Genomic DNA, 22,923 nt, shown 5'->3' with positions numbered 1-22,923 from the left:
GTTTTGATTATTTTAACCTTTTATTTTCATTTACATTTACTTTGTTCATTTCCTATTTTTTATTTTCTCATCATTTTTATGTTTTCCTGTAATGCATATTAATATATAGTCAGATCTGCATGAATAACTCTTATTAAAAACATGTTTTCCGTATATAGCAATATGTTTTAAACATGTCATGAGCACTTCTTGCAAATATATGAATATTTATACTGAGGTACATGAACATGTTTGAATTTTCTCGCAATATATGAGCTCACATCTTTTAAACACGCATTAACATTTGTATCTCAAAAATATTACATAGAAAACTTTTTGGATAGAATTAAAAACTAATCGTAGATGGACCATACCCTGTAAAGTTGAACAGTATGACTCATTCATCCTTGCATACAAAAATAATTCGTTTGCTACAAATCAGTCCATAAAAAATAAACCTAGATTCATCCTTGCATAAACTAGCAATTAATTTATTTTCTACGTATTAGTAGTTAGTGCGCGTCTTTGCAAACAATAGATACTAGATTTATTTATTTCAGTTCGAAGCTCAACAGCGGTATACAATTTGTCTGCGGATAACAAAAATATATTTTGCCTTTTACTAAATCTCACTGCCTTAAAACATTTTAAATGTTGAGTACGGAAAACGGCACTGTATTACCTACTCAAAGTGTGCAAGCTTCATTCCAATTAAAGAGTGAAATGAAGTTTTAGTATTCAAACTGCACAATTTTGCCAGAACGCATGTAAACATAGGTGTTGATCCAAAGATTTAAAAACTTAACTATAAATATAATTTTGACAACTAAAATAGACAATAATCAATATCTTCACATGCCCTTGTTCACACGGCGGCATAGCTCTATCACAAGACTAATGTAAGCTAGCTATAATAGTGCAATTCCTTTTTCATTATTGGAATTATTTGTCAGCGCAACCACTGCCCACTGGGGCCGAATCAACTAATAATTAGACGGGTAGCTGTAGCGTACTTGTCCATACATGCCAACAAGCCAGTATAATAACAAAAGTACGAGACGTATAGTAGACATCTCCAGCGCTGGTAGTAGTAGCATGCATGTGCATGGCCACATGGAATCAATACCGACATAATAATCACATATATTTGTCTCTAGTGACCCTCAAGATCAGGTTATGCCAGCTGGTAGCGTTGCCAGATATATTTCGATTGTCATATACTATGTGTGTCTTCTAGGAGAATGATTTTCTACCCATCGTCCATGTGTTGTTTTGAGATTCACGCTATTTTTTCATTGTTGTTAAAACTTATCTTGTTTCGAATGTTTCAATTATTTTTATTATTTTTTCAAAGTGTATCACGTGTTTCGTTGTGTACCAACAAATAATGGTACACTTATTTTAGATTGAGTTTGCTGCACAATGAAATATCATGATACACTTTTAAAATGAGAGGAAACCCTAACGTGACAAGCTGAAACAAGAGAAATTGTGAAAACCAGAAAACATAACACGAATTTTAAAGCAATGGTGGACGGTGGATCCATATACAGGATATTCCGTGCAGGCTAGAATATCATGTCTCGTGTCTAGATTATTGTTGAATTTGTGAACGCATCAAACATACATGCAGGAGTACATGGAAATTAGTTAACGTGTTAAGCTCTAATAATGGTACACACGTAATTCCTACAATTGTAGTAGTAATAGTAGCACTGGTGGAGTGGTGGTGGCAAATAATGTTTGCAAATTACGGCAAGAGTCAAACTCGATTGATCATGACATGAACGATGCACTTGCACTTGCACTTGCACTTCGGCGCTACACCCCGGCCTAGCTATAAATACCCCAAGCTAGCAAACCCCACCTAGCGCTCAGCCACAAGCCAGTGCACTCTACCTAGCTACTAGCGTCATCCACATGGCAATGGCGCCCTCCAAGCTCGCCCTCCTCCTCGCCATGAACCTGGTCCTCCTCGTGGCTGTACATGGGTGCGGGTCGTGCGGCAACACACCACCCGTCCCAGTCCCAAGCCCACCGATCGCCGTGCCCCCGCCAGCTCCGGTGCCATCTCCGCCTTCGCCGCCCAGCGGTGGGGGCGGCACCTGCTCAATCGACACGCTGAAGCTGAAGGTATGCGCCAATGTGCTGAACCTGCTGAAGCTTAACCTCGGCGTGCCGACGAACGAGCAGTGCTGCCCGCTTCTGAGCGGCCTCGCCGACCTAGACGCCGCCGTGTGCCTCTGCACCGCCATCAAGGCCAACGTCCTCGGCATCAAGCTCAACGTGCCCGTCGACCTCGTGCTCCTTCTCAACCAGTGCGGCAAGACCTGCCCCGCTGACTTCACCTGCCCCAGCTGATCTATATCACAAACCATGCCATTTAGACCTGCATCGTCAACGTCATCGTCGAACTCGTAATTATCATATTTTCTGGGATACGCATGCACCTATATATTTTTTGCTTTTCCAGTTCATGTATATGTCAGTCGCGTGCATGCATGGGCTCCCTCGCTCGTGCATGCATGCTTAAGTTACGCATCTCCCGTTATGGTATCTAGATGCATGATTCAAGTATTTGTAAAAGGATATATGTACGTGGAATAAAAAGTTTGTTCAGGTTGTGTTTTTAATTTTTCCATGGGTGTTCAGGTTGTGCTAACTCGATCCGTGATGTGCCAGCTTGTATATATTGTACGCACACATGATTGTATTGTACTTCCTTCGTCCGAAAATAAGTGACTTGACTTTATACTAGTACAAAGTTAGTATAAAAGTCAAGTTACTTATTTTTGGGACGGAGGAAGGTATGAAGCATGATTAGATCTACAGCTCTTCACATGCGTTGGCGGCTACATCATGTTTCTCATCGTGGCCTCTCTTCTTTCCATTTCTTATTTACAAAAGCGCTGTAACATTTTTAAGCTTGCCACGTGTTGGCGGCTACATCTTGTTTCTCATCACGGCTACATATAGAATGCATGCTTGCTGCCTCTTTTTTTAAGCTTACACCGCACTATGAAATGGATCCGTTGACGGAAGGGTGCTGTGTGTGTGTTCAATGTTAACGCTAGTAAATTTCATTTGAACTGGACATCAATGATATTGCAACACGTTGACCTAAATGTGTATCATTGTGGCACTTTGAATCAGATTTTAGCTTCATAATTCAAAATGAACAAGATTTAATGCCTGACTTGATCGGTTTTGACAATAGGGTCTCCACACAACAGGTCAAGCTAAAACCTGGTTCAGAGTGTCCAAAGAAATAAATGGCTCCGAGAATATAACACTCCCTGGTTAAATCAAGATGTATTCTATATGCACACACATGAATGTACAACTGCAATGAAGGTATTTCACAACGTACTCTTAGCTAAATCAAGGAAGCAGGAAGCACTTAACTGCTTGGGGTACCCATATATCTGAAATTATCAACAACTACAAATCGCATGATATCCAAATATATTGATACATAAGAATGTATGCATACCTATTTATCTTGAACATTATATGTTTATATTAGTATGGATAATAATGTGTGGATCTCTTTGGATGGGTATGACTCGGGGAAGTTTGAAAATATGGAACGATAACATTATGTAGAACAATATCCTACAGTCCTTTTGGATGAATGAATTATTATCCTTGTAAAAAATTCCAAGGATGTTCTCTATCATTTAAATACCTGCAAAATTAAGGTCAAGTACCAAACCAACCTTTTTTTTCAAATAATGCACTCCCATCATTTGGACATACATGTCTTTTAGGAATGGGTATGTCTTCAACGTGCAAATTTATGAATATTTGGACAAATTTTACAGATTGCAATATAATAAAGAAATTACAACAAATCTAATGATATTATTTTTCGTCTAACAAAAAATAATATTTCCCATGCATAGCCTGAGTTAAACTTGTTCAAGTCCGACTTTGGTATTTATAGAAGAACATGTATTCCCAAATGGGGGAGCAATTTTCTTCGGCAACTACCAATGACGTCTTAATCCCACTCTAGCTTCCTCAATTTCATGATCATGTGTTACAAAATAGTCTATCTCATTTACCTATTTTTTAATGGGAAATTTACATTTTTTACCATAATAGAAGTGCTACCTATAATTTTTTTATGTAATTCCATGGGATTATTGAACGAAATGAATGGTTTTGTTGCACTCTCATGTATCCTATATACTACTTAAGTAGTTGATCCCCACTACTTTATTTATCTCAACATGCACACATTTTTTGATAAAGGGGATATATTAGTATCAAGGACATATCACATACACCCGGCCTCTGCAACAACAAAAATGTCTAGAGCTAGTCTAGACATGAAGGAAGCACACAACCGAAAAGGGAAAAGGAAAAAAGATAGAGAAAAATAAAGAAACCCCGCCGGAGCGATCAGAGTCTCGCAGCAACATGTACAAACCACCACCTTTACCAACACCTATACTACGTATAAGGATTCTCCAAAGTGATGCCTTCAAGAAGGTAACAGTGCACAAGCGATGTCGTCGCCATGTCTAACCGCAAAAGTTAGAACATGGGTTTCACCCCGGAAAGGTCCGATCACCAGACAATGCCTTCAACAAGAAAACGAGTAGAGAGCCGTCATTCCCAGGTACAACCAATGAAGGCTAGACCTAGGGTTTTAACCCCGGAAACCAAGATGTGGAGCTCAAAGAGCACCACCAAGAACGTAGTCATCCTGTGTCGCCGCCCCCACTTGCCGAGCTGCTGCAATTCGCCGATCATGTCATCACATGCATGGTTCCGCAAACCGACTCGCATGCACACATGCCACCTCATCAACATCACCACTTCAATTCTCTCAACATACAACGAAAATCTTAATTACAAACAATATGAAAATCCCATTTCATCAACCTCGCTAATTTTAGTTCCCTCAATATGCATGAGAAATAATACTTATATTCTTTAAATATTAGCAACTATATAATAATGAATACAATAAATAATATGTAATTTTAGTCTTCATTCTCATACTCAAATTCGAGACAACAAAATCTCATCAAAATAATATATTGCAACCAATTCCTGCAGAAACACGCGGGGTAGAAATAATTTATAAGGTTTTCTTGTTTGTATTTCTATAATTAGAAGTCGCTGAAAATAACTATAAATTACACTGAGCCGAGTCCCATAATTGTGGCCCTCTCTGCGCAAAATCCTCTGTACAAAAGGGATACATGACTACTCTCTCCGTACACAAAAAAACAACGTTTTGGATGAACTTTTAAAGTTTTGACCACCCATTCTGTTTTGAATTATTTGATAGTACTTCTGGAATATTTTTTGTCACACATTTAGTGAAATATAAATTTGCGGTCCATTTTACATTTTGTGTCCATGAAAAAAACTTCACATTCTCGTGAATTAAAAGATTACACCCAATAGGTAAATATGGACGAAAACTGAAAGCCATTGATATCCGTGGGAAAAAGGACCATTTTCAAGCTGATGTTTTTTCTAGAGCGGAGGCGCTTGTCTGGCCTTAAGAATGAGGCTCTTAAGTTTAAAGCTACTAGTTTTGAAGTTTGCAGAAAATAAAAATGGAAAATAAGGCAAGTGAAAAGGTTCGATACAAGCCACTAGGGGCCAAAACAAGCGATGCAGCGCAAGCCACTGAGATTACCCACGGGAGCAGATGAACTCGGTTTTCTAGCTGATGATCCTGATGAAATATATCAGTTCTTGTAAGGCCATTTACAGTCAGTCCTGTAACTTAAATATTGATCGAATACGGCCACGCACTCACTTTCTTGGATCTCAAATTATCAACTCTCTAGTTAGGGTCATTGTCTTGAAATAATCCCTTCGAATTGACTTAATTTTTGTACATATATGGGAAAATCAAGCAGCTAGAGAGGGCAAGTTTTGGATGCATCCACATTATTAATATCCTAGTACATTCCTCGATCACATGTACAGCTAGATATCTAGAGCTTCTCTGCCGAACTGACGGAGATCGACGTGCATATATGTATCCTGCTAGCTAGGCAACCCTGCCGACATGGAAAGATAATTATATATACTTCCTTCGTTCGGAAATACTTGTCGAAGAAATGGATGAAAATGAGTGTATCTAGAACTAAATTGCGTCTAAATACATCCATTCATTCGACAAGTATTTTCGGACGAAGGTATATCCCTGTGAACACTTTAGCGACCATACAAAACTACATGGAAAGAGAATAATTCTGACCAGTAATATATGTTAGAATTCCTGCGCCGGACAGACTTCGAGACCAGGACTACTTGCATGAATATATGGTCGATCAACTTGCATGCTCCATGGATTGGAGGCAAACGATAAGCTACAAATCAACCTGATAACGTCCGATTGACGCGTGAAATGGGCAGCAGATTCGTCCAGAGAATCAGTAGGAGTAACTGGACGTACTTAGTGCAACCTATGGCTCTCGATCGATCGTGTGAAAAGGTCTCCATTGGCCACTGCATGGAGACGCTATGTTTGACCTGCCAGCTAGTGTACTACATGCGTCCATATGCATCTGTAGCATATCTCTAGGGACGGAAACCCACGCCGTTGTTGCACCGCTCATTTTGCTCTCAACCATCGGATGCGCAACGGCTGCTGCAAGCCGACAAGTTCTTCTGCAAGGTCGGTAGGGAGCTGTCACAGCTCAACAATGGAATTGATCTCTCTGTAGTGATCTAAACAATCTTATATTTCTTTACGGAGGGAGTACATCTGTGGAGGAAACAGAATGGCCGTGAGAGAAGGCGTACAGGCCTTGGGCGATCCTGAAGTCCAGGAGGCGATATGCGTACGCGCATGCTTCTGTACAACTATCTGTTTACATGTTAACACCTCCCTCAGCCGGAACGCCGTTTGGTAGGACGTTTAGACTGGAATGGAACTCATGAAATACGAGTGACGGTAGTCCTTTGGTGAACAAATCAGTAAATTGGGAGCTCGAAGGAACATGGAGAACACGAGCTTCACCGAGTGCCACGGGATCAAGAATGGAGTGTACATCAATATGCTTCATACTCATGTTGAACTCGATTTGAAGCAAGATAGGAGGCACTAATGTTGCCGCAGTAAACAATTGTGTCCTGAGTAGGCGGTCGGCAACGCAACTCATGCAGTAGCTGCAGAACTCAACAGGACTCAGGGACACAGTTAGCCAAACCGCGGTACTCTGCTTCGGCACTTGAATGCGACATGGTGGCTTGCAACCGGAAAAGCAAATCCTCAAACGCCCCTAGTTTGTTGTCACTTCACGGTGTCCATCTATTCATGACGAATGTGGTCAGTACCAAGGCAGTGAGCTTCACGAGCCTCTCCCCTGCGCCGATTTGTAACTCCACAGATTTGTAATGATGGTGGGTGATTCTCCTATCTCATCTACACTTGGTACACCACATCAACACACTGACTTGTAATTATGCAAACTTGGGATGATGGTGGGCCGCACCCCCTCTCATCTACACTTGGTGCCCATGTTGGCATATTCAATCAATATAGGTATATATGCATGTGACATTTCACATGACAAAAGATATGGTTTTTTATGAGGTATATGTTAGAAGCATATACTAAATTGATGTATTTCCATGTTCTTGCCACAGCACCAGTATAGAGCCAGACTGATTCATGTGGTTTAATCATGTTTACTCATTGCAGTGACACTACATACAGCTACAGTTATTCCCTCATAAGTAACTAAATAAATTCAGATATTCATTTCAAAGGTGAAAATTGTGCCCATAATTTTGCCAGCGAATTAGAACTTCCTAGAGTTTTAATCCCTATTCCAGAGGGTGGCGAGACACTTTGATAACTTCGCCAATCTATCATCTCCACAATTTTCACCCGGTCTTCAGTAGGTGTTGTATTGTGAGTGCGTGTGTATGGTGGTGTAAGCTTGTGCGTGTGGGCATCCACGTTGTAATCAATATTTCTAAAAAAATGTTTGAGCATTTTTTAACACTATGGAATATGTTTTATAAATACACATTAAAAATTGTTATATTTTAATATTTATATGAAGACTTTGTTATCATGCGGGAATATTTTGTAAAATTAAGTGAACGTTTTCCAATACGTGCACACTTTTGAAATTATATTAACATTTAAAAACTGAAATACTAAAAATCTAATGTCAGATTTTTAAGCATGGAAAATTGAATATTTTCATGCCAAATTATATTATCGTGAGGGTGTCAATTTCCCTTTAGCAAGCGTGATAATTCCTGACAGACAAAACTAAACATAAGAAATATTTGCCATGCTTGCTATAGGAAATTGTCATCCTCGCGACAACATAATTTGCCATCTCAAGCGTTCGATTTGCCATGAATAGAAAACTGACGTTTCATTTATGGACTTTAAAAAATAGGAAACATTTTAATTATGTCAACATTTTTCTTTATTTGTTTTAGTCTGATGGACAGAACTTTGCCAGAAGAATTCAAGTGAATGAGTTGTAACATGATAATGATACACTAGCACTTACGTTTTTCATTTGAGACAAACACTAGCAGTTATATGTAGTCAATGCTCTACTTGGCAGGCCCAAGTGATTGATGACGCGCTCGACACCTCAGTATTACCAGCAATAGGCGTCGTATAGATGCGCCCGCTATGAGAGCACATAGTGGGTTTTAGATGATGGTGGGCTCCCCTCAAAACCTGTATAGCGCCTTAAGCACCGGTTTTTAGTATGTTTTGCAAACCGACGCACACCCTCGATCCAAAATGGACCGGCCCATGTAAGGCAGGAAGCGGGGAAATTCATCCAGATTTTCTGAAACCTTTGGAAGCTTCACAACCCGGTCGGATTTTTCTCGTTTTTCAAAATCAGGTGATGTTCAGTTTATCTATTTTTTGTTTTTTAATTATTTTATTTTTTCAAGTGCATAAAGTTTTTAGAAATTCAACAAATTTTCAAATTTCTGAACTTTTCTCAAATAGTGATTTTCAATCAACTTCATGATTTTTTTGAAAATTCAGGAACTTTTTGACAAATTGCGAACTTTATTAATTCTACTACCATTTCTAGTGAACCTTTTCAACTCTCATGAATATTTTTTAGTTTTTACTAACTTGTTATAGTTACCTTTTCTATTTCATAAACTTTGAAAAACAAATCAATGAACTTTCTCAGATTCATGATATTTTTTTAATTCGTGAACTTTTTTACTTCATGAATTTTTTTGAATTCACTAATCTTTTTTTAAATTCTTAAAAAATTCAGTTTGTTGAACATTTTTCAAGTTCATGAACGCTTCAAATTCATTAACTTTTGAATTCGGGAATATATTTTCAAATTCATTAACTTTTTCGCAGCACGAGCTCAGAAGTGTAAAAAACTACTAGCAAGCAGCCCTACTTAGAGATGAATCGGACGAGCAGCATCGTGCGAGAGCGAGGGGAAACAACAGCTGTCGAGTGAGCTATATGGGCAACAGCCCAGTAGGGGACCCGTTAGCGCCAGTACTCTTCATACCGCTTAGGGCGCCAAGATGGAGCCCTCATACCGGAAACCAGGTACCCCTATTCCGCACGTGGCGCATTTGCGGTCGACCGCGTGTGTAGCCCCGCTCATGAATTAAAATAATGATATTTTTGGATAAAATCTGATTTTCAGATAACATTCACTGAATTACAAAAAAGTTCATGAAATAAACAAATGTTCGTAATTTCAAAATAATGACATTTTACTAATTTTGATGAAAAAGTATTTATGAGCATTTTTCAATATGATGAACATTTTTGAACTTGATGAACAAAATTTATATTTTATAACATTGTTTTAAATTGTATGAACAATTTTTAAATTCTATGAAAATATAATTTTTCAAAAATCGGAGTACAAATTTTGTATCTGATGCACAATTTTCTAATCCGATCAACAAATTTCGAATTTGATGAATATTTTTTACGTTCAGTAAACCAAAATTAAATGCAATGAACATTTTTTGAATTCGCTGAACAAAAAAATGTTCGTGGATTCGAAAAGAAAAGTCACAAAAAGGGTGAAAAATTAAAGAAGAAAAATAAAAACGGAAAAAACAAACAGAAAAGAAAAAGGGGATAAGAAAAAAAGAAAAAATCGAAAGGAAAATTAAAGAAAAAGGAAAACCCGGTTCAGGAAGGTTCTAGAACCTTCTCAGAACAGGATTGGATGAAAGCCGAAAGAATGGGCCGGGCCAGCCTATACAAAAAATAGCACCTGGGTGTACGCGGTACCTTACTAGCGCCGCTGTTCGTGCCAACTAGTTAACGAGCGCTCCTTCGGGAGCCTCGCAACGATCAGCGCCACTTGGCGCGCTCTCAGCCATTCGCCACGTGTCGCGCTCTGGACGCTCCCTTCAGATTTTGTTTTTTTATTTTTCCGCACGCGTTTTCGTCTTTTTAAACGGTTTTTTCCTGGATTTTTTCGACGTTATGGTTTTCCCCCGGTCTTTCTTAGCTTTTCGATAAAAAAAAATTCGAAATTTTTTTTAGTGCGAAAAAACGTGTTTTTTTCCTTTCGCAAAAGTCACGGTTTTTCTTCCGCGAGAGGCACGGTTGTGCTTTAGCGATAGTCACGGTCGTGCCTTTCGGAAACGAAAAAAAACGTGCTTTCTGGTTTTTTTTTCTTTCGCGAGAGTCACGGTTTTGCTTCCGCGAGAGGCACGGTTGTGCTTTCGCGAGAGTCACGGCCGTGCCTCTCGGAAAGGGAAAAACAAAACGCGTTTTCTGTTTTTTTTTTCTTTCGTGAGAAGCACGGTTTTGCTTCCGCGAGAGGCACGGTTGTGCTTTCGCAAAAGTCATGGCCGTGCCTCTAGAAAAGGGAAAAAAATACGCGTTCTCTGTTTTTTTTTTCTTTCGCGAGAGTCACGGTTTTTCTTTCGCGAGAGGCACGGTTGTGCTTTCGGGAGAGTCACGGCCGTGCCTTTCGGAAACGGAAAAAAAACACGTTTTCTGTTTTTTCCTTCCACGAGAGTCACGGTTTTGCTTTCACGAGAGGCACGGTTGTGATTTCATGAGAGGCACGGGTGTGCCTCTTTCGGAAAGGGAAAAAAACCGTGCTCCCTGTTCGGTTTTTTCGCCCGGTTTTTTTCGTCCGGTTTTTTCGTGAAAAAAAGTTCGTCAAAACCTATCAACATGGGATCTAGTTTTGAAGATCTCGACGCGAGGAATCCAATGGTGAATACGGTTCGAGATTTGGACGCACGGTTTAAGAGATAAAACATTTTGAATAAACGGATCTACCAAAAAAGGAAAAACTCCCAGGTTGCGACAAGTGGCGCGCTGCATGTGCGTCACTTGTTGCGTTCTGGGAAAGTGGAGTGTTCTTTGCAACGAGTACTCCTCAATTAGTGATTTCGGGAATCCCTCCGGTAACCCTCACAAAAAAGGACAACTCGAGGGAACAAGCGTTTCTGCGTGTGGCCAACCCAGTAACGTGTTTTTTTACCCTTTGTTGTTTTCTATTTCCTTTCTCTGGTTCTTTTTTGTTTTTGTTTTTTTCATTTTAATCTCACTTTTTATTTTAATACTTTTTTTTCCATTTTTTACTCTCGTATCTTATTTTTCCAATATTTTTAAAGAAAACTAATCACTTTTAAAATTACATGGACATATATTCTGACACACATGAACACCCTGTCTAAAATATATGAACTTTTTTTCACAAATGTGAATATATGATATTGTCTTTCATATGTGGGAACATTTTTTCCGAATATATGAACCATCTATATTTAGGTACAGGAATATTTTTTTCTTTTTTATATACATATTTCTCTACATATTATAAACCGATGTAGAGAACATTTCTAAAATTATTAAATACAAAAATTGTGACGAAATTAAACTATTCTTTTGCAAATAATTTAAATGGGCCTTGTCATTTGCTGGCATAATTATATAAATGATTTCATTGAGATGGCGCCCGCATAGTTGCCACTTAAGACAGTATATAGGAATTTCGAGACACAAGCGCTCTACCAAACGGGTTCTGAAACAAGAGAGACGAATGGTCTACCTTATCTCCGCCTAAAAATGCCTAAAAATACAGTGGTCCCATGCTCAATTGCCTAAAAAATTGATTTTAAATGTTTCAGAAAATTCTGATATTTTGTGTGAATATTCACAAGACATGTGTCTATAACCAATAAAAATGATCCAAACTCAAAATATATTGAGAAACAAAAAAAGAGAAATCTTGATGTGAATAGTGTTATTTTTAGCTTTTGTCCTCTTGTGACACAATTCATGCCGAGTTTGTCTTTTTTGTTTATCAATGTGTATTTCGAGTTTGGATCTGATTTAGAGGTTATGGACACATGTTCTGTGATCATTCGTAAAAAAGATTCAGAATTTTTTGAAACTTTTGAAATTAATTTTTTACACATGAGCACAGGATATTGTCCTCCATTATCATCTAGTTAGCTATAAATAATATTTGTATGCATATTTTGCATGCATGCATGCATGCATGTGAAACCAAGCCATCGGGAAAGAGAGCTGCGGATTAATATGGTGATATCTATATTTTCATTTAAATTAATTTGTTAGCTTGCAAACTAATATAGTGATATGTACATAAAGTGGATATATATTTTCACTTTCACTAGATCTTATTTACCAACACCTTTTTATATCCCGATTACCTAAGATTGCACAATGTCTAGCATAAAGTTTCAGTACTGAAAGTGCACACTTTTATTAGAACGAAACTGAATTCTTAGCGTGTTGGATTATTTATTTATTTGCGGGAAAAACTTTCGATCTATTCATCAAACATCATGGCAGTTCAAAGAGCATCGAAAGCAAACAAAAATGACATCCATGTCTGCAGACTTTCTAGGAACAACTACAAGCACTGGAGCAAACCAAAGGTGTGCCACTGTCATCACCCCTTCCTCATAGGAACGGGACAAACCTTATTGTAGTAGACAATCTAAATGTCGTCGTGCTAAGGCCCCACAGGACCAACGCAATAGAACATCAACCATCACTGATGAAGATAAGCGTAGATCGGATGGATCCAGTCTGTAGACACACCAACGTAAACGAACGAAGGCCGGACCCACACGGATCCACCAAGGAAAAAGCACCAATTGAATCCCGCGAGATCCGCTGGTGACACGCCTCCACACGCCTTCCGACAACGCGAGACACAACATAGGGACAGGGCTAGTTAGGGAGAACCTTATTCGATCTTCAGCAGTCGTCGCCGCCTGCTAGCTAGGGAGATCGATGCGGCGCCAGCGGGAGACAGGGAAACCCAAGACGCATGGGAATCAATCGTGGGCGAGGTGAAAAATGTTCGTAAAGTCTCCGATTGCTAGTTAACAACATTAAAAAGCCTAATGTCATATATTAAGATTCACCGGATATTACAAACACAACCAAGCATAAAAATAAGATAACTCTCAAAGAGTCGGAGGTGTCAAACTCTTCTTCCTCCTGCATCTACCGACATCACGTCATGAGCATAGCTCGATGTCACCTCTGGCCCTCCGCCTTGACGGAGTAAATATTTTGAAACCCAAGAGCTTGTAGAAGCAGCGGACGGGGAGTCGTCGATGTAGACCGGCAGACGCCGACGACAGTGATTAGCAAAGCAAATCATCACCCGACGAAAGGAAGGCCGAAAAGGGCATGCCGAAACACTTTTTTGCGAAAAAAACATCCGGATCTTTTATAAAAGTTAATCATAAGTACAAACTATTCCAAACATAATAAAAAATACATGTAGACTAGCAAGATGCCCATGCATTGCACGAAAAATCAAGATGCATTTGTATGAGTAGTTTATGTTGTGGGAGAAAAGGATGAACAAGAGAAGGCCTTATTTGCAAATGTGGAGAGGGGTGTGGGTATCTTTTTGCAAAATGCCATAGTTTCCTTCCTATCCGTCAGATATAAATCGGACGGCCTATATTACAGGATGGCAGGCACACCATCATCACCTCTGTTTTTTATAAGAGTATAGATACATATACCACCAAACGACTAATACAACCACCAGAACGAAGCACCGGTGCACCGTTGTCACTGTTCCCCTACCGGAGCCGTCCTTACCTTATTGATGATAGTGGGCCAGCTAAGGACCAGCGCTCTGGAACCGCGATCATCGTCGTTGAACCCTTGAATCGATCCGAAGTACCTAAGACCATAACACATTGCCGCACACACACAACAAGTAATCGTAACCTCAATGCCCTGAGGAGACGGCAGGAATCTATACCGAAGCTTTGTCGATTTCGTCCAAACGCCGCCCTGCGAGAACTAAGAACTCTAACCTAAACTACTAACCAGAGTAGAGGCACCAAGATTCCCCTCCCCGCCACCGGCCGCTGGAGCGGCAGGCAGAGGGGAGGAGAATCCAAGAGCCTGTAGAAACACTGAAGACCATGAAAGATGGACAAATCCAGACAGATCTACAGAAACTTAAACCGACCTGATCCCGTAAGACCCACCAGAGACACAAAACCACACACTCTCCGCCGGTGATAAGCACACCAATGGAACGGGGATAGGGCGTGGAAGACAACATTTCTAAACTGGAAAAGTGTCACCGCCAAAACACGAAGACTCCCTAAAGACAAATTGAGACAAATTTCCCACGTTGTTTTACGCCAAGTCCAGATCTGAGATCGAACTCGAAGCCGTCTAGGGCCATATGCCGACGCCGTCTTCTCCGATGGCCTAGCCCAACCAAGCCGCCATAGAAACTCACGCGCTGGATACGTCCGGCCGCTATCGGCATCACCAACGGGGCCGCCGAGCATGGCCTGATGAAGATTTCCACTCAAGCTCTTATTTCCTTCTCCGACCGAAGCAACCCTCCAAGACCTCCTAAATATGCCAGCAAACAATAGAACTAAGGCCACATAAGATGAGGCAGATCCGCGCAGCACCAGCAGAACGCGGGAAACCCTGGACGCATGGGAGTCGCTCGTGGGGGAGGAGAAAAACGTTTCGTAGAGGCTATGGTAGTTAACAATATTTAGCGTGTATGATTTACGTGAATGAGATGGGGATGATGACGATTCCAAAGAATAGTGAAGACGACTGTAATTTAAATTTTATTCTAGATGGTCCATAATAGACAATTATCAATTTGTTCACGAGCCCTTGTTCACACGGCCAGGTCCCTCTCCATGGTATGATTCTTTTGTCAGTATTGGGATATCTGTCAGCACACATACTGCCCACTGGCCGGATTGACTAAAAAATAGAGCTAGCTGTAGCATAGTCGTCCATATGCATGCATACAATCCAGTATAATAAACCAAAGCGTGAAACGTATAGAGCGTATAGTAGACATCTCCTTCGCTGGTAGTATAGCATGCATGTGCATAGCCACATGGAATGAAACCGTACGACGTACTCCCTCCGTTCCGAATTACTTATCGCACGTATGAATGTATTTAGATGTATTTTAATTCTAGATACATTCATTTCAGCGACGAGTAATTTGGGACGGAGGGAGTAATAATCTTCTATTTTGACTCTCATGACCTGAAGATCGGGTTAGGCCAGCTCGAAGCGCTGCATGATATATTCCAATTGTCATGCATACTATGTCTGCTTCTATATTATTGTCCATACTACTATTTTTGTGTCAAATTTTCTAGGAAAAGCTCTCGTGTTTCTGTTCGTTAGCAAACGAGTTAAGCTCTAGTAATGGTACACACGTATCATCCTACAATTGTGTACTAGTAGTGGTGGTTGCGCATATTTTTTGCAAATTGCCGCAAGAGTCAAATTGGATTGATCATGACACGAACGATGCAGTTGCACTTGGGCGCTGCACCCGGGCCTAGCTATAAATACGACCCCAAGCAACCCAGGAAAAGCATCCCAAGCTAGCAAAGCCAACCTAGCTCAGCCACAAGTCAGTACACTCTAGCTAGCTATTAGCTTCATAGCAATGGCGCCCTCCAAGCTCACCCTCTTCCTCGCCCTGAGCCTGGTCCTCGTGGGAACCTCGCACGGTTGTGGATCGTGCGGCAACACGCCGTCCGTGCCAGTCCCAACGCCGCCGATCGCCGTACCACCGCCGGCCGGCCCAGTACCAACCCCGCCGATCGCCGTGCCCCCACCGGCCGTCCCTGTACCAAGCCCGCCGATCGCCGTGCCCCCGCCAGCCGTTCCAGTACCAACCCCGCCGACGGCCGGTGGCGGCAGCGGCACATGCTCGATCAACACGTTGAAGCTGGGTGCGTGCGCGAACGTACTGAACCTGCTGAAGCTCAACCTCGGCGTGCCGGCGAGCGAGCAGTGCTGCCCGCTCCTGAGCGGCCTCGCCGACCTAGACGCCGCAGTGTGCCTCTGCACCGCCATCAAGGCCAACGTTCTCGGCATCAAGCTCAACGTCCCCGTCGACCTCGTGCTGCTTCTCAACCAGTGCGGCAAGACCTGCCCCGCCGACTTCACCTGCCCTAGCTAAATCCATGGATACATCGTCGATCTAAATATCACAAGCCATGCATGTTATACTTATATATGCATGCAGTCGTCGGCTCGTCGCTCGTGCATGCATAAATGCTTACGTTTTCTTTCTTGCACTGACTATGTATAAGCTAGTCATCGATCATTATATCCCGTATGTTATGGTCTCTAGATGATTCGCATATTTGTTAAAATTTATACATACTTGTACACGTACGTGGAATAAAAAGTTTGTTCAAGTTGTGTTAGCTAGACGTGTGATATGTATCATAATCAGATCCACACCTATTTTTTGGGGTAGATCCACATCTTTTCTCATGCATTGGCTAGATCACCTTTGTCATCATGGGGCCTCTCTTCTTTCCATTTTGTGATGTACTAAGGGCAACTCCAATGCGGCTCACCAAATCGCCCCCAAATGTCCGGACTCCGGACCGGACACTACGAGCATTTTTTATCATTCAACGGCGGTCACAAAAAATTCGAGAAACTAGGTCAGGCAGTCTAGACCTCTGAATTTTCACAAATGGGCACGGAACCTAGGGGAGTCTGGACAGGCTGCTGACACGCCAACTCAGCCTCGAACCGACCACAAATCCATGTTTTCATCTCCCTCTCTTCTATCTCCTCTCAAGGGGCAGACATTTGGTGAGTATGGTTGGATGTCAGGCGCCCGCCTAGCCAGCAGCAACGCAGGTTGAAGCCATGCCCTAGGAAAAATTGTATCTACAGTGCAACACAAGGCTGAATACTATTGTTTTACCTATAGCCAATGAGGGTCGGCCCGCCACGTCCCAGGTCGAGGACCTGGCTGCTCAGGCCCTGGTGCCGCAGCTGCGACCGTCTATCCCCGGACATGTCCAGACGTGTCCACGAACATTTGGTGATGTGCGTTTTTGCGATCCGTGATGGAGTTGCCTTAATTGCTAGTAACACAACTGTCATGTCCTTTTCGAAAGCTTAGGCAGCACGACAAAGAACCATGGCTCCATTGAAACAAAAGGATGGTGTGGATAATGTGATGATTGGGTCGGTAAACTAAACTGTAAATATTTGATCTAAAATTTATCATTGCGTGGATTTGAACTATATTTTAGCTTCATAATTTGACACCGAACTAGATTTAAGGGCCGATTCCCTTAGGTTTTCACAATAGGGTCTCACGCAACAGGTCAAACTAAAACGTAGTTGACAGCGTCTTGAGTATCAAATCTGTCTCCAAGAACATCACAATACCTGGTCTACATCGAGATGTAATACTGCAATGAAGGCGTTCACAACCACTGCTTGCTGTTTGATAAATCATGAGACGAAGAACCACTTAACTTCTTGCGGATATAATATACCTAAAATAAGGAATACCTACTCATCACATGATCTGAATATATCTGTACATACGAATGTATTAAACATATGGATACTATTTTTTTATCTTGAGCATCATATGTTTTTATTAGCACATAGACGAATGGGGGATTACTCGACAAAGTTTCAAAGAATGAAATTATGTAGTGAAATATCCTACGTAGTCCTTTTGGAGAAATTATGTAGTGAAATATCCTACATAGGCGTTTTGGTAGAAGAAACTATTATCCTTGTAAAGAAAAATACAAGGACGTCCTCTTAAAATTTATGGCAATTGTCGAATTGACCACTTTTGGCTGAATCATATACTCCAGTCATTTGGAAATATGTGTATTTTGGAAACCGGTATGGTCGCCAACATGAAACTTCGATGGTTGCTTTTCATATGAAAATATTGTGTTCAAATTGTATCGATTGCAATATTACATTTTTTACAAGAAATATAACGATATTATTTTCATCTAACCAATATTACTAATTCACATACATATTGTGAGTCACAGTTTTTGAAAATAGACTTTGTCATTTCTAGAGCAACATCTATTTCCAAATGGGGGGACATTTCTTCGGCAAATAGCAGTGAAATATTATTCCTATTAGGATGCGATACATCTGATTTAATTATTTGATCAATGAGAAATTCTTATTCACCCGCAATAAAAGAGAAATTGTTATTTTTGCAAGAATATAACTGCTAGCTGTAAGAATTTCATGTAATTGTTGAGGGAATTAGACTTGTTTTCTTACACTCTTGCGTATTTATAAGGGTTACATATTTGTACTTATAGGACGATAAAATCATTTGCATGAAAATAACTAAAATTGTACTGAGTCCGGCTCCTTGATTTTGGCCCTCTACACAGAGCATCCTAGGTACAAAAGGGGATACATGACAAAATAAGTACTCCCTCCAAACACAAACAAAGAGGACATTTTGAACTTCTCTTAAATCAAATCTGAAATTTCTGACAACCAATGCTGCTTTAAATTATTTTTTGAAAACATAAAATTGTATGCGTATAAAGATTTGCCTCAAAGTGTACTTCCAGAATATAGTGATTTTCCTGGCAGAAACGTGTGGCCAAAGTTGCATTCTGTGTCGGTGTTGAAGACACCACATTTTGGTAAACTAAAAAGGTACACCAGATAGGTAAATATGGACGAAGACTGAAATCTATCAATATCCGTGAGAAAACGGCCCATTTTCTAGCTGCTGATCCTGAAAAAATATCAGTTCTTGTAAGGTCATCTGCGCTCCGGCCATTCTGTCACAGGAATATTGATCAGATACGCTCTCCCTTTCTTAAATCTCAAGCTGTCAACTCTCTAGTTAGGGCCAAAGTCTTGAAATGATTCCTTGTTGTAGCAGTCGAACCGACTCAATATTTGTACATATATGGGAAATTCAACCAGACAGAGAGAGCAAGTTTTGGATGCATCCACATTAGTATATCCTAGTACAGCGCTCGATCACATGTACAACTAGATATCTAGAACTTCTCTGCCTAACTGATGGAGATCGACGTGCATATGTGTGTCTTGCTGGCTATGCAACCCTGCCGACATGGAAAGATATATATCCATGTGAACGCTTGATCGACCATACAAAACTACAAGGAAACATAGACTAGAATAAACCGCACATACTTCGAGACTATTTGCATGAAGGGCCGATCAACTTGCATGTTCCATGGAATGAAGGTAAACGATAAGCTAGCGATCCATTTGACAACGATGGATCAGCGCGTGAAATTTGCAGCAGATTCATCCAGAGAATCAGTAACTGGACGTACGTCGATGCTTAGCTGATCTCTATCGATCGTGTGAAATGAAGAATAAAAAGGTCCACATTGGCCACACAGCATGGAGACGCTATGTTTGACCCAGCAGTTACTGTACTACGTGCATTTTTGTCGATAATCCACCTCCGCCTGCCACGTCTCCTTTTACTGTTAGTGCACCTGCTCATTTTCTCTGAACCATCGGATCTCAAGGGTCTCCAATCTCTGCCGTCGACGTGCATGCACGGGGAGGGTATAACTTGATACATCTCTAATCATTTTTACTCGATGTGGTTTGACTCAAATAATTGATTTCATGTATAAACATTGGTATTCACTTAATTCTTGACATATTATATAGTGTTACTAATTAATTCCTGATAGTACAGTACAATACTAATGATTGCTCAATATATGAAGGTACGGAAATGGAACAACAGCAGGTAAAACTAATAGCCAAATACTCCTTGTGGCGCTTATCAAGAATAATGGAATGGCTTTAGGCTTGTGAAAGTGCATCTAGGACCCAAAGGATGTTCTGGTGATTGGTGTGGTGGGAGTTGGGTTGGGAACTTTGGCCAGGGGAAGCCCTTGGCCGGCGGTGGCGGCCATGACATCGGTGGCGCGGCGAGCGCCGGATTCCCCCTTGGACGCGATGTTGAGGTACATCTCCCCCGCTACCTCCTTCCACTTGGACCGGGTGAAAACCTTAAATACTTGGGATTGGGAGATCGCGGTGCAACGGCGTCGTTCCCACTTTGGTGGCTGTCGTCTTGGGGGGTGGATGGAGTGTGTGGTGCGGTGAGCTCGGGTGGTTCCTGGAGGTGGTTCAGTCCTCTTATTCTTTGGCCGTGTCTTCGGTGGCAATCTCCATTACGCTACTTGTCCATGGCGTGTCATGTGCTTTGGGCATCGGAGTTGTTCTTGGGCTCTTTGTGTGGTGAGAACAACGTGAGGAAGTTGTTCCCGATGTTGCATTTTTTTTTTGAAGAGGAGGAAGACCCGCGGCCTCTACATCTGGACGATGCATGCAACCACTTTATTATTATTCACAAAAGACCTTACAAAGTAATACAACAGTAAGACTGAAGCCACCGTCCAGGCAACATCTATCGCTACTCCTATCCAGTTGATGAAGTGATGCTGATAGTCTGGGCCTAATACCAAATAGACCTCGTAGCCAAACCTTACATCTAAGACCTGAGGCCCCAACCAGGACGCCTGCCGGGTATGGGGCACCCACCGGTCCGGCGCACACTCAGAGGCCGCCGCCGCCACCTGCCACCAATCCATCTTCAGAGCTGTACTGCTGCATCTACCTTGCCCGGTCTAGCTGCCGTCGACGCCACCACGATGCCAGACAACGTCACCCTCCTGCGCGAGTCAATCATCGCACCTCAGATGCCAAATCTCCAGGGCGCCACATGCCATCGAGATCTGTCACCATCAATGTGTATGATGAAGCACCGCTCCACCAAAGACGTCGTCCACTGGTCCCTCGAGCCCGTGTACACCTCCAAGAATGACGCCCCCAAGGGGGAAACGACACAAGCGCACCGCCGTCTTCTGATCTATCGATCTAGGGTTTCCCCCGGAGGTAGCAGATAGTGGGCTAGAACTTCTCCACGGCGATGCCTTCAAGAAGGGAACGACACTGTAGAGCGTCGCCACCGCCGGCTTTGGCATCTAGCCAAGAGCAGGTTTTCACCCAGATCTGTTCAAAAAACTCCATCCAGCTTCTTGTGCATGGATCGCCGCGTTCTCTGTCGAAGACTAGACCAAAAGGATCAAGCCACCACCGCCAGATCAATGCAGCCAGCATCGGGAGATGACGACAGTCTCCCAGGCGGAGCTAGCACAAACTGGAGCAGAACGAGTCAGAGACGATGAAACCCCTGGAACTCCGGCAGACCAGCGAAGAGTCGCCGGCACCTCTTCCAGATCGCCGGCCACGACGGGCCGCCGCCACCCCCCGCGACGTCCGGTAGTCACAAGATCGGGGACGGGCTGGAACCGGTCGGACCAACGGGCGCACCGCCACCCAGCCATGGGGTCGCCGCCACATCCACCGGCGCCCCCTATCCAGCCGGCCGATTCCCACAGGCACCACCACAGGCGCCGCCGCTGGGACGCCGCGCCGCCGTGGGCTGAAGTGGGGGCCGCACCTCCGTGGATCTGGGCGCCCGCGCCACCCATGGATCCGGGGGAGAGGGGAGAGGCCCTCCGCCACCGCGTCGCATGCACGGGCTTAGCCCGGCACCGACCACCTGCGGCAGGGGAGGGGAGGACGGGCACGGGACGAGCCTCTGGCAGCGGAGGTTGGATCCCCCCGTGCCGCCCGCGAGGGACAGGAGGGCGTTGCTGTTTACGTATGGAAAGGACATAAATCTATCCATGCGTGCTCCAGGTAACTTCTCCACCTTGCCGACAGTGTGGCGCCCTCTGATCAAGGGCGAGAAGTTTGTGGTCTTCTTCGGTGCTGGAGGTGGATGACACTGTGCTTGTCACGCCATGTGGGTGCAAACTATAGATGGCTTCCTCCCGTGGCTTCATTATCCTCCGAACTTCCGTTTGCCCATTGTCTCAAGTGCGTGGACAGTCTTGACTAGGGTATTGTAGCTTTACATTTTTTTTGTTCGTTGTCGTTAGCTTCCCTTATGCGCTATGTACCTGCTGCCTGGGGTTGCATCCCTAGTTATCCTTTTTATTTATGTTCCTTGTAAGGTGTGGTTGGTTGTAACAACATCTACAACCGGGCGCCTCAAACCCTCCTCAAACGACTGGGCCGACGGCCCGGTCACTGACCAGTCAAAAAAATAGCGACTCAGACGGGCGTCTCAAATGAGCGGGCTGACCGGCACCCCTCGTATCCAGCAAAATCTGGGGCGGATATGGGGAGGCATGGGTGCAACCGGGCGCATCCGCCACTTCAGACATGACAGCTTCACCCCATCCCAAATTGTATCAAATTCACCCCGACCTACCGATTCCATTTGCTCCTCTCCTTTGCTCTTCCTCCTCCGCACTGGCCTTCTCAGCTCCGCCGCCACTCACTCCTCCACCACTGTTATAAGGCTCAGCGCCGCCAGCACCGGGATTGCAGTCCTCCCATCGGTGATCGCCGCTACGGACATTGGCGTTGGCCCGGAAGCCACCGCGGTACGTCCAACAACTTCTGGCCTGCACCTTGCTCTCTATGTGTTCGTCACATTGTCCGGCCGGGTTTTTATGATTTATTCGTAGGCACCAGCACCATGGATTCCGATGCTCCGTAGGACAAGGAGTATGGACCGACTGTGTTTGATAAAATGATTGAAATTAGTTCTTTGATTCATCAGATTCAGA

General features: G+C 42.8%; 2 protein-coding genes across 2 annotated transcripts; both read left to right on the top strand.

Annotated features, from left to right (window-relative positions):
- Positions 1-1,836: 1,836 nt before the first annotated feature.
- LOC109754806 (cortical cell-delineating protein-like) lies at positions 1,837-2,612 on the top strand. Its single transcript, XM_073497211.1, has one exon. The coding sequence runs from the start codon at positions 1,900-1,902 to the stop codon at positions 2,338-2,340; it is 441 nt and encodes a 146-aa protein (XP_073353312.1). The 5' UTR covers positions 1,837-1,899; the 3' UTR covers positions 2,341-2,612.
- A 13,236-nt stretch (positions 2,613-15,848) lies between these two features.
- LOC109754819 (cortical cell-delineating protein) lies at positions 15,849-16,680 on the top strand. Its single transcript, XM_020313715.4, has one exon. It carries the CDS (start codon positions 15,912-15,914, stop codon positions 16,428-16,430), a length of 519 nt encoding a protein of 172 aa, XP_020169304.1. The 5' UTR covers positions 15,849-15,911; the 3' UTR covers positions 16,431-16,680.
- Positions 16,681-22,923: the final 6,243 nt, after the last annotated feature.

This window comes from Aegilops tauschii, chromosome 4, assembly GCF_002575655.3.
Source record: "Aegilops tauschii subsp. strangulata cultivar AL8/78 chromosome 4, Aet v6.0, whole genome shotgun sequence".
NCBI classification, from domain to species: Eukaryota; Viridiplantae; Streptophyta; class Magnoliopsida; order Poales; family Poaceae; genus Aegilops; species Aegilops tauschii.
The sequence above is the reverse complement of the archived record's forward strand: the minus strand, read 5'-3'. Positions and strand labels throughout refer to the sequence as shown.